General features: G+C 46.6%; 1 protein-coding gene across 19 annotated transcripts in view; it reads left to right on the top strand.

Moving 5' to 3' along the window:
- Positions 1 to 13,011, top strand: part of LOC140483251 (nesprin-1-like) — a 585,321-nt gene that overhangs the window by 498,189 nt on the left and 74,121 nt on the right. For all 19 annotated transcript variants that reach the window (XM_072581374.1, XM_072581386.1, XM_072581377.1 and 16 more), the window contains one exon: positions 3,437 to 3,603. In XM_072581374.1, coding sequence (XP_072437475.1) covers positions 3,437 to 3,603 — 167 coding nt within the window. The remainder of the gene's footprint in view (positions 1 to 3,436; positions 3,604 to 13,011) is intronic.

The raw sequence follows: 13,011 nt of genomic DNA, 5'->3' as shown, positions 1-13,011 counted from the left end.
TACATGTGTAGCTGACAGAGCCATGACTTCAGAGAACGTCTCCCAGAGGTATCGAAACTGCCTCCATTTGGGGGGGGGGGGGTGGCATTTTCATCTATGTCCCCCCCCCGCCAGCCCCGTACAAACCTGGTGAAGTGGGTCACCAGTTCCCCCTATCGATCCAGCCAACGTTTTATCCCATTGAGACCAGCCGAGTGGGTATCGAGTGGATCGATGAAGCATAAGTGATCACTCTATAAGGTCACATGTCAGGGAGTGATGGCGAGAACTTTGCTCTCCCTAGCTGATCCCAACACAAGATCCTGACTTGACAGGATTAGAGGGCGGTGGTGTAGGGTTGTGTTTCAATCTGGATACCTTTTGACCGAGGCTCGGTGCTGGGTCCACTGTTGTTTGTCATTTATTTCAACTATTTCGGTGAGAATGTTGGAGGCATGGTTAGATTGTGGATGACACTAAAATTGATGGTATAGTGGACAATGAAGAAAGTTATCTAAGAATGTAAAGGGATCTTGATTAATTGGGCTAGTGGGCCGAGAAATGGCAAATGGAGTTTACTTTGGCTAAAAGTGAGGTATTATATTTTGGTAAAACAAACAAAGACAGGACTTATACAGTTAATGTTAGGGCCCTAGGTAGTGTTGCCAAACTGAGAAACCATGGGGTTCAGGTACATAATTCTTTGGAAGTTTTGCCACATGTAGACAGGGTGTTTAAGAAGATCTGGGCGGCACGGTGGCACAGTGGTTAGCACTGCTGCCTCACAGCGCCTGAGACCCGGGTTCAATTCCTGCCTCAGGCGACTGACTGTGTGGAGTTTGCACGTTCTCCCCGTGTCTGCGTGGGTTTCCTCCGGGTGCTCCGGTTTCCTCCCACAGTCCAAAGATGTGCAGGCCAGGTGAATTGGCCATGCTAAATTGCCCGTAGTGTTAGGTAAGGGGTAAATGTAGATGTAGGGGTATGGGTGGGTTACGCTTCGGCGGGGCGGTGTGGACTTGTTGGGCCGAAGGGCCTGTTTCCACACTGTAAGTAATCTAATCTAATCTAATCTTTGGCATGCTGGCCATCGTTGCTCAGACCATTAAGTAATGGAGTTGGGAGCTCATTATACAGTTGTATTTGCATTGGTGAGACCACCTTTGGGGTCCTGTGTCCAGTTCTAGTCGCCCTGCTATAGAAAAGATATTATTAAATTGGGAGCGAATGTGAAAACACAACTGCAAGGGTGTTACCGAGACTGGAGGGGTTTGCGTAATAAGGAGAGGCTGGATAGGCCGCAAATGTTTTCACTGCTGTGTAGGAGGTTGAGGAGTCACCTTACAAAAGGTTTATAAAATCATGAGGGGCGTAAGCAAGGTGAATAGTAAAGGTCTTTTCCCTGGGGTGGGAGAGTTCAAAGCTAGGGGGCGTATTTTTAACGTGAGAGGAAAAAGATTTAAAAGCAACTTGAGAGGCAATGTTTTCACACAGAAGATGGTTCATATGTGGAAGTGGTAGATGCAGGTAGAGTTGGAACATTTAAAAGGTAGTTGGAAATGTACATGAATAGGAAAGGTGCGAAGGGAGATGGGCCAAACGCAGGCAAATGGGACTGGTTGAGTTTGGGAAATTTGGTCAGCATGGACGAGTTGGACTGAAGGGTCTGATTCTGTGCTGTGTGACTATATGACTCTGAGATCCTGCGAGTGCCTCTTGTATGGGGCAAGGCCAGCCCGCAAAGCAAGGAGAGCATGCTGGAGAAACTCAGCAGGTCTGGCAGCCTTTGTGGGGAAACAAACAGAGTTACTGATTCGAGTCCGGCGTGACCATTCTTCAGAGCTAGGCAATTTGAAGATGAATGCCTTTCTGTGCCAAGGCAAGCTCTTCGTTTTTATTTTGTCTGGCAAATGCTGCCAGACCTGCTGAGTTTCTCCAGTATGCTCTCCTCGCTCTGCGAGCTGGCCTTGCCTCACACAAGAGGCACTCAGAGGATCTTAGAGTCATACAGTCATACGTACAGTGTTATGACTGAGATTGAAGGAGTATACTGTTGCTCTAGTCCATCTACTCCACAACATAAAATAAAAATAACTTTGCCAGTTAGTTACCAAGATGACCGATTAAACCAGTAACTATATCAAGTTATAAACAAAAAGATCTTTCAACCAGGTTTCTTAACAAGTACAGTAATGAGTTTATTACCAAAAAAAAACTTGATCAATATAGATATAATATTTGGTTAGCATACACAGTCTGTCAAATGAAGTATAAATACGTACCCCTGTGACTCCTACCAACACACGTGCACACAGACACATACCATACACACCCCGCCCCCTCCTTCCCCAGCTCCTGAACAAAGCAAAGGAGAAAGAAACAGAACAGATTCCTCTCCAGGTACTAGCTCTCTGAGAAAAAAGAGCTTTGGCCAATGGGTTGTTTTCGAAGGCTAAAGGATAAATGTAAAATGGTTCAGAGTCTGTGTCTCTGATGGTCTGGCATGTGTTTTCAAGTCACTAATTGTGCACGGTTGTCTCTGAAGTCTCGTAGATAAAGCTTGCTCGAAGCATAATCTTGAAGTGTTCTTTCAGTCACCGTTTCAAAAGACCAATCGTTTTATTCAGAAGTAATTTAAATGTTTTCTTCACATAACTGGAAGAGATCAGCTGAGCAGCTTGTTCATAGCAGGGTTTCCTCCAAATCAGCTTGTTCTTAAGTGGGCTTTACTCCAACTCACCTTGTTCGCAGCAAGCTTTCATCCAATGAGCCTATCCCGAGCAGGCTGTCCTCAAACTCAGCCTGTTCTGAGCAGGCTTTTATCAAACTCTGCTTTCAAACTGAACCAGCTACAGTAATAATCTGTCCAAGCCAGCCACTGTTGCAAACAACAGCCTCAAAAAATCTTCAGTCAAACAAGCACTTTTTACCAATCACATGATTTCAAGGAAGCCTTATTTTAAAATGAAACTCCACAGTGAACCTACGATGAGCTCTTTTAAAGAAACCACTTCAGCTATGTCCACAAAACTGAAAACTAATTCCTTTACCCACAATCCTTCAAAATTGAAGTCCTCCAAGCAATGTTAAGTATAAAGCATTTTTGAAATAATGGGAAGTGGGGCTTTGCATTGGCCAGCATTTAACATTTCATCTCTAATTGCCCATGAGAAGTTGGTGGTGAACCACTGCATTTTATGTAGTGTAGGTTCACACACAGTGCTGCTGAGGAGGGAGTCCCAGGATCTAGACTTTCTTGAGTGAAGGAACGATGATAGAGTTCCAAATGAGGATGGTGTGTGCCTTGATGGGGGGGTTTACAAATGCTGATGTTCTCATGTATCTGATCACCTTGTGCTTCCAGGTTGTATATGATGCAGGTGTTGCGTTGCTTGGGTTAGTTACCTCAGTGCATGTGGTAGTACAGTTCGCTAACAGGCCTCTCCCACGTGGTCCACAGGACTATCAGGAGGAGATTACAGCAGCAAGCGAGAACAAAATGCAGCTGCAGCAAATGGGCCAGAGGCTGATCCGAGCCAGTCACGAGAGTAAAGCCTCCGAGATCGAATACAAACTGGGCAAGGTCGATGATCGCTGGCAGCATCTGCTGGATCTGATTGGGGCCAGGTAAGAGATGGATCTGTTGTGGTATCAGGTAAATGACATGTAAAGTGACAATTAGACCCATCGGTACTGACCGAGCTAATCCTCCATCGACACAGCAGTCATGCTGAATATTGAAAATAGTTTTATTTCATATTAAAGTCTTATTCCCTTTATGAAAGGCATTAATGCTGCGCCAGATCTGCTCCTTTCTTCTTTGCCTTGAGCTTTTGCTGAGGAAGTCCTAACCAGTTTATTTTTTAAAGTGACTCACAGCTGGAAAGAATCACAGCGTTAGGAAAGGTTATGTCATGAGGGCATGTGACATCAGTAAGAAGAGTTAGAGTCAAAACCTCCGGGGAGGCAATGCCCTCATGGCATTGTCACTGGACTAGGAATCCTGAGAGCCAGGTGATGCTTTGTGGACCTGCAAACAAATCTCATCTTGATAGATAGTGGAATTTAAGTTGAATTATTTTATTTAGCTCAGTTTTCTGATCAATATAATACACATCTCTGGAACAAGTGGGCCTTGAACATGGACTACCTGATCTAGGGATGTGGACACTACCACTGCGCCACCAAAGGCTCTTAATTTAAGTTTACTAAATCCAAAATCATGAAGACCATAAAACTGTTCTTGAGTTTTGTAAAAACTGAGCTGGTTCACTAATGTCCTTCAGGGGAACTAAACCTGCCATCCTCACCTGGTCTGGTCGGCATGTGAATCCCACAGCAATGTGGTTGATTCCTCATTGCTAATTAGGTCAGTTACCCCCAGATATTCCTGCCATTGCCAACACCTTCCCAGCTGAGGTTCCCTTCCGATCAACACTGGCCAGCTCCTCCTTTGTGTCCCTGCAGTAACCCTCACTCAGTTGGAATACCATTATATGGGCGGCACGATGGTTAGCACTGCTGCCTCACAGCGCCAGAGACCCGGGTTCAATTCCTGCCTCAGGTGACTCTCTGTGTGGAGTTTGCACGTTCTCCCCGTGACTGCGTGGGTTTCCTCTGGGTGCTCCAGTTTCCTCCCACAATCCAAAAATGTGCAGGTCAGGTGAATTGGCCATGCTAAATTGCCCGTAGTGTTAGGTGATGGGGTAAATGTAGGGGAATGGGTCTGGGTGGGTTGCGCTTCAGCGGGTTGGTGTGGACTTGTTGGGCCGAAGGGCCTGTTTCCATATTGTAAGTAATCTAGTCTAATATCTGAATACAGCTCCACCCTCTCAAACTGCTGGTTCAATTCTATCATGTTATGGTCACTGCTCCCTGTGCTCCCTAACAGGTCTGCCTCATTACAGAATTACCCTGTTCCCTGGTGAGCTCTACCACAAGCTGCTCCAGAACAAAACCATGTTGTGGACATTCCACAAATTCCTTGACTTGAGATCCGTTACCAACCTGATTTTCCCACTCCACCTTCATATTCCCCATGATTACTGTAATAGGGCCCTTCTTACAGGGCTTTTTTATCTCCTGATTTATCTTCTTGCCCACATCCTGATTATTGTTGTTGGCGCCCTTTACACACTTCCCATTCGGACCATTTTTCCTTTGCAGTTCCTCAACTCCACCCACACAGAATCTACACCTTAATTTTGTTTCTGACTAACACAGCAAACGTGCCTCCCGAACCCCCTACCCCTCTGCCCATCTGCCTGTCCTTCCAATAAAACATATATCCTTGGATATTTCGTTCCCTGCGCTGACCCCCTTGCAGTCATGTCTGTGATACCCACCGCATTGCACCTGCTGATTCCCATCTGTGCTACAAGCTCACTTACCTAGTTTCGGATCTTGCCTGCATATCACTACAAAGCCCTCAGAGTTGCAGTGCCTGCCCACCCCCCCTTCACATAGTCGTCCCCTTATCTGCCCTGGGAGAAATTGAGGACTGCAGATGCTGGAGGTCAGAGTCAAAGAGTGTGGCGCTGGAAAAGCACAGCAGGTCAGGCAGCATCTGAGGAGCAGGAGAATCGACGTTATGGGCATAAGCCCTTCATCTTTTGCCCGAAATGTCAAATCTCCTGCTCCTTGGATGCTGCCTGACCTGTTGTGCTTTTCCAGCACCACACTCCACTCCTGACCCTTATCTGCCCGGCCTGAAGTTAGATTCATGACCCTTTCCATACTCCCTGTCCTATTGGTGGGTGGCACGGTGGCACAGTGGTTAGCACTGCTGCCTCACAGTGCCAGAGACCCGGGTTCAATTCCCGCCTCAGGCGACTCTCTGTGTGGAGTTTGCACATTCTCCCCGTGTCTGCGTGGGTTTCCTCTGTAGTGCTCCGGTTTCCTCCCACAGTCCAAAGATGTGCAGGTCAGGTGAATTGGCCATGCTAAATTGCCCGTAGTGTTAGGTAAGGGGTAAATGTAAAGATGGGTGGGTTGCGCTTCAGAGGGTTGGTGTGGACTTGTTGGGCCAAAGGGCCTGTTTCCACACTGTAATGTAATCTAATCTAATTACTTGTTCTGGAAACTTTAATAACCTCTGCTGAGCCTCTCGTTCCCTCCCACCAGCCCCAACATTTTCCATGCAATTGAACCCATTCCCCCACCATTTAGTTTAAAGCCCTATCCACAGCCTGGGTTGTGTGACTAGCCAGCACTCTGGTGCAAGCCTGATTGAGGAGAGCTCAGTCCCATCAGAACAGCTCCCACCTACCCCAGTACTGCCACCAACATCCCATGGATTCAAACCCATTTCTCCCACATCATTCTTTGAGCCATGTATTCACTTCATTAATCTGGTTGACCTCGTGCCAGTTTGCTTGTGTCGAAATCCAGAGACTATTAACCTGTTTAGTTTTGTTCTTAATTTAGCCCCTAGCCCCTACTTATTCTCTCAGCAGAGTGTCTTTCCTCTTCCTACTTATATCATCGGTACCCACGTGGACCACGCCAAGTGGATCTTTCCCCTGCCATCCCAAGCTCACCAGATGAGAGATCCTGAACCTGGTCCCATGAGCCAATGAAGGGCTTATACCCGAAACGTCGATTCTCCTGCTCCTCGGACGCTGCCTGACCTGCTGTGCTTTTCCAGCACCACACTCTCCACCATGAGGCAACACAGCCTTTGGGACGCTTGATCCTGGCTACAGAGAACAATGTCCATTCCCCTGAGTATACTATCCCCAACCATAGCTGCATTTCTCTTTTCTCCCCCCTCTTGAATGGTTCCATGTGCCATGATGCTATGGTCAGTTTGCTCATCCTCCATACTGCCCCCACACTCATCCACACAGGGAGCAAGACTCTCAAACCTGTTGGACAGGCTCAAGGACTGAGGCTCCTTCAGCTCTATCTCCTGGATCCCTCTACCTGTCCCCTGACTACTGACTGAATTCGAGGGAGTTAATCTAAGGGGTGTGAATGTCTGAAACACAGCATCCAGGTAACTCTCCCCCTCTCTGAGGTGCTGCAATATTTGAAGTTCAGAGTCCAGTTCATCAAATCTGAGCCGGAATTCCTCAAGCAACCAGCACTTACTACCAGTGAACCCCAATGGGCTCCACCAGCTCCTTCAGCATGCACTTGCAACACATTACCTGGCCTGGCATCTCTATTTTATTTACTTAGTTCGTCAAAATTTCCTGCGGGTCTTTTAGTTTGTAGCCTGTGATTATTTTTGCTATTTATCTTCAATCTGAAAGTAATCTCTAACAGTCAAATTAGTAGCTCTGACCAACCAGTGAATCTTTGATGTTGCTGTTTTGCGTTGGGCTCCTGATCCTGGGCTTTGATTTATCCTGTTTACAAAAAAAAACTTACAAACCATGAGCCAAAAAAAACAAGCAAAAAGGATCTCTTTCCTTCTGCACTGAATTCTCATGCTGTCAACAAAGTCCCTGAACAGTATACAGAACACCCTTGACTATCTGTTGGACACAGGCGGGGAATATTTTGTTCAGATAATCGAATGCCGGATAACATAGTTTAGCCAAGCACCAGGATGTGTGATCTCGCCGGACAATCTGATATTCGGAAAATTAAATGTCGGATAATTAAGATTTCCCTGTGTCATACTCTGGGTATGACCTCCTTTCTGACTCTGCAAAACATGTATCTCTGGGAGTGTGGGAGATCACATGGTGATCTAAGTGAGGTGTTCAAAGTTTTGAGAGATTAGATACAAGGAGATAATTTTTTTTGGTGCTGATATCCAGGCTAGAGGGATCTTAAAGGAAGGCGCAAAGATGAGAAACCAGAACGGTCACCAAGGTGAAGAACTTCCGTTCCATCGAGAAACTAGAGTTCAAACTGGAGAAGGTCAAGGGGAGAATATTGATGGGCTTTCTCAAAGTCCTGAAAGGTTTTGATTGAGTTAATAAGGAGAAGTCGAACTTGGTTGTGTGGAACAGGAGCATTGCTGAGAAAAGGCACACTGTGATGAAACGTTTTGTCTTGTGTTCATCAGGACGATTCGCGTGAAACACGAAAGTAAAAGGCGAGTCAGTACACTGTTTACCCCGAACTTGATGTTTTTGGCAGCTTATCCTGATGAGTGCCAGGTGTAAAGCTTGGAGAAACCTGTCTTCTTCCAGCTTAACTAAGAGGAAACTATTCCCACTGGGAAATGGGTCAATAACTAGGGATTTAAACACTGCTGTATTCCCAGCTGGTGGTAATACTGGGAGATCTGGAAGTTACACTGGCTTGATAGAACATAAGTTCTACTTTGGTTGTTTGGTTGCTCTGGTGGTCAGTCACCAAGCATATTCACATATTACCTTTAATGGAATAACATAAATTTATGACTCAATAGGAAAAAGAAAAGTGGTCGATAAAAGACCAGAGACAACAAGAGGGGAACAGCCGTGAGGTCGTGGTTGGATCTGGAGTGTAGTACGTGTGAAATGGTGATGGAAGCAGATTCAGTAATAGCTTTCAAAAGGCAATTGGATCCATATTTGAAGAGGGGAAACTTGTGGGTCTGTGAGGAAAGAGCAGGGGAGTGGAACTGACCGGAAAGTTCTTTCATAGAGCCAACACGTGAGTGATGGGCGAAATGGACTCTGCGGTACCAAACTGGTGCCTTTATAATTTAAACAATGAGGACCAAGCCATTCAGGAGTGGAGTCTGGAAGCACTTTCTTCTGATAGAACAGCAGTGGACTGGGTCTCACTGCTTCTGCAGGTGGTTGATAAAGTGGGGTCAGTTGGAGCTTTGAAGATTTTGTTGGTTAAAGGCATCAGGGGATATGAATCCAGGACCGCGACATAGAATCGAGGTGCAAATCGATTGTCATCGGATTGAGAGGCCTCTCATTTCTATGTTTGTAGCTCCTTTCTCTGCTCTGTCAAGGAAGCAAGCATTAATTCTCAGTGCTGTGATGTTGGAGAAAATCAATGAAAGTAATTTGTCCAGCTCAACTTCAAGGCAGGAGTGGCCAGCAGAAGACGACCAATCCCACACATTTGATGTACGCTGGCAGTTCTCCCTCTGTATCAATCTCAGCTTCACTTTCACCTCTGAGTTAAAACTTGTGTGTTCAAATCCCACTCCCAGTGCTTCTGTGTATCATCTGAGCCAGCACTGGCTGATTTTATAAGGTTAGTTTTCTCCATTGACATGACTCATGAGGGGTCTGACGCACAGATGCAAGGACCATGGAGTCACAGGCCAAACCAGGTAAAGACAGCAGGTTACCTTCCCATTAGACCTTGGTGCACTAGTTAATCTTTTATGACAATCTGACTACTTCATAGTCAAGTTTGCTGATAAGAACTGACGCCAGTGAAGCAGGACGGTCGTCAATGGGTTTGGGAGATCTGATGATTCCACCATTAAAGGAAAGGGCACAGTTGTGGCAACAGATTTCCATTCTTGGGCCTTGACTTGCTGGAACTGAACTCTTTAGCGAAATCATTGAAGTTTTCTTTGTAAACATGAGAATCAGTTGGTAATCTCTTTCTCCGCTGTAATGGAACAGTTGTCAGGTTCTTGAACAGCTGCTCCTGCCATTTTGAAAGCCCGCCTTACATGTGGTTATAAAGGACTCTGTGTGTTGGACTGCACATCTGTCCCCTCCTGAATGAAATGTGGAATGCCTTTGGTGTCAGCTGCTGGGCTCGCCTATTTGACACAGATTGGTCGAACTGTTCAAACACTTGACTAGAAACTGGGCAATGTTTTCCCATCGTGGGCTGGGAAACCCGAAGCTTGGATTGAGTGTAAGGACCAATTCTGCACCCTACTGAGACACAGTCACCCTACATCAATTGCGAACACCTTGGCGCCTGGGTGGGCAGAGACATGCCTGTTGTCCAGTGAAGAATAGTGGGCTGGGGCTGGGGAACCTGTAGGAGGCTGTCCATCAGGGTGAGGGACAGAGAGTCGTAGAGTCATACAGCACAAAGTCAGAAAGTCACACAACAAAAGGTTGTGGTCCGACTGGTTAAGTTGAAATCACAAACTTTCACCAGTAATCATAGAGGACCTGATGAAAGAGCAGCGCTCCAAAAGCTCGTGATTTTAGATAAACCTGTTGGACCATAACTTGGTGTCATGTGACTTCTGACTTTGTCCACCCCCCGTCCAACACCAACACCCCCACATCATACAGCGCAGGTGTAGACCCTTCGGTCCAACCAGCCCCATGCTGACCATAATCCCAAACCAAACTAGTCCCACCTGCCTGTGCTTCATCTGTATCCCTCCAAACATTCCTTATTCATGAACTTACCCAAATATCTTTTAAATATAACTATATTTGCATCCACCACTTTGTCTGGAGGTTCATTCCACACATGAACCACTCCTATGTAAAAAGAAATGTCCCTTATATCTTTTTTAAATCTTTCTCCTCTCACCTTAAAAATATGTCCCCTACTGTTGAAATCCCCACCCTGGGAAAAAGAAACCTGCCTTTCACCTTATCTATGCCCCTCACGATTTTATAAATTCCTGTAAGGTCACCTCTCAACCTCCTAGCTCCAGTGAAAAAAGTCCCAGCATGCCTTTATAACTCAAACCCTCCGTTTCTGGCAACATCCTGGTAAATCTCTTCTGAACCCTCTCCAGCTTGATAATATCAGCTGTATTCTGATGCATTTCCTTGAATCAGCAGTTAGACTGTGCATTGCCTTGGTTATAATGAGCAACCCCACTGCCCTGTGGCTGACCACTTCAACTCCCCCTCCATCCACCCAAGGATATGAAAGTCCTGGGCCTTCTCTATTGCCAAATCGAAGCCACCCAATGACTGGAGAAAGAACACCTCATCTTCCACTTTGGGGCCTTTCAAACACACGGCATCAACATCGGCTTCACCAGTTTCTAAATTTCCCCTCCCCCCACCTCATTCCAGGTCCAACCCTCCAACTCGGCACCGCCCTACCTGTCCATCTTCCTTCCCACCACACTGCTCCACCCTCCCCTCCAACCTATCACCATTAACCCCCCCCCACTGCATCCACCTATCACCTTCCCAGCTGCCTTGCCCACAGCCCCACCTCCACACACACACACCCTCCCCCCATTGATCTCTCATCCTCCTACCCCCATCCACATTCCTCATGAGGGGCTTTTGCTTGAAATGTCGACTCTCCTGTTCCTCGATGCTGCCTCACCAACTATGCTTTTCCAGCACTATGCTTTTCATCTCTGACTCTCCAACATCTGCAGTCCTCGCTTCCTCCTACGAGGAGAAGACCTCTCTCAGCCTCCACAGAGAGTCATGCTCCTAAGAAAACCGTTGACGTCAGGTCTTATCAGCAAACTTGACTAAGGAGCTGTCAGATTGTCATAAAAGATCAACCAGTTCACCAATGGGAAGGTAACCTGCTGTCTTTACCTGGTCTGGCCTGTGACTCTGTGTTAGACCCCTCTCCTCGAGTCATGCTATGCAGAAAGCTAACAGTAGTGGCGTGTGACTGTACCAGACCACAGCGAACCTCCATCTTCATTAACAGAGTGCTCTTTGTTTGGTCATCCTGATTGACCTCGAACTCTTGTGCTCGCTCTGAAGTTGCTGCTTCTCACTGGTCAACCTTTCCCCAGAAGCGCACTGTTGTTTTTTTTTCCCCCTCACCAAGATGAACTGCTCGAAAAGGAAGAACTTAGCACTTAACGTTTCATGGCCTGAGGGTTTCTAAAGCCTCCCCAGGCCCAACAAGGTCTAGTTTTACCATGGGCCACACACCAAGCTCCTTTGATAATATCAAGCTCTCTGGTTTGAGTGATGCTGATTGGCACTGTCCAGTAGACTGACCCAACTGTGTTGTTATCCCACAGTGTCACCACACAGAGGTAACAGTTAATGTTACCCTTTGCCTGTGCTGGTTGATGATGTTATGAAGACAGTAGGGCGGTTTTCTCTCAATGAGTGAACAGCTGGGAGGAGGTGAAGGGACCAGTTCCAGGCTGCACAGGCCAGCATGTGTGTCTTTTCATGGAATTACTCCTGTTGTTTCTGGCATGAATGGGACAAGTGAAAATGGTCCGAGGAGATTTCAACAAATCCCTCTACTGCCTACGAACTGGTGCTATGCGTCGGCGCAAAAAAGACAAGGATTTAATTCTCGTCAATTTGAATTCGAAGTTAGATCAAATCTGTAATGTTCGCGGCAACTGATAGCACCCATCTCCAGACGTTACATTGGATTAATGTGTTGTTTTTTTTGAAAAAATAATGGGAAGAGTTGCATTTAAGGAGTTAGGCCAAGATTAGGCTTTTCAGCCCCTCAAGCCCTGTTCTCCCTCCCAGTTTCTCTTCTTTATTTCGGAGGATGTCACTGGCAAGGCCTGTATTTTCTGGTCATCCCTAATTGCCCGCTAAAATGGTCTCGAAAGCCAATCATAGAATCCCTATAGCACGGAAGCAGGCCATTCAGCCCATCAAGTCCACACCAACTCTCTGAAGGGCTCTTCGGAGCACTGGCTCCCACCATCCTGTATTTCCCATGGCTCACCCACCTAGCCTGCATAATTCCTGGATGCTTTAGGCAATTTCCCGTGGGCAGTCCAATTAACCTGCACATCTTTGTGACTGTGGGCGGAAACCGGAGCAAACCCACGCAGACACGGGGAGAATGTGCAAGCTCCATGCAGACAGTCGCCTGAGGCTGGAATCGAACTCGGGTCCCCAGCACTGTGAGGCAGCCGTGCTAACCACTGAGCCACCTTAGTCAAGAGTCAACCACGTTGCTGTGGGCCTGGAGTTCACAATAAGACCAGACTGGGCAAAGCTGGCTGGGGTCCTTCCTGAAAGGGCACCAGCGTTCTCTTTTCACGTACTCATTTTAATATCCTACATAAAGACTGTCGGTCTGCTTATTGACATTTTCAAATGACCATGTGCGTAAACAAATTTTGATGGAAAAATTACACTTCTCATAACCTCAGGATTATCCAAAAGACCTTAGAGACGGCAAAATGTTTTGAATGTCGAGTCACCACCATAAATTGTGTGCCCGCCCCTAATTAGCATG

This window comes from Chiloscyllium punctatum, chromosome 11 (genome assembly GCF_047496795.1).
Source record: "Chiloscyllium punctatum isolate Juve2018m chromosome 11, sChiPun1.3, whole genome shotgun sequence".
In the NCBI taxonomy this organism is placed as follows: domain Eukaryota; kingdom Metazoa; phylum Chordata; class Chondrichthyes; order Orectolobiformes; family Hemiscylliidae; genus Chiloscyllium; species Chiloscyllium punctatum.
The sequence above is the reverse complement of the archived record's forward strand: the minus strand, read 5'-3'. Positions and strand labels throughout refer to the sequence as shown.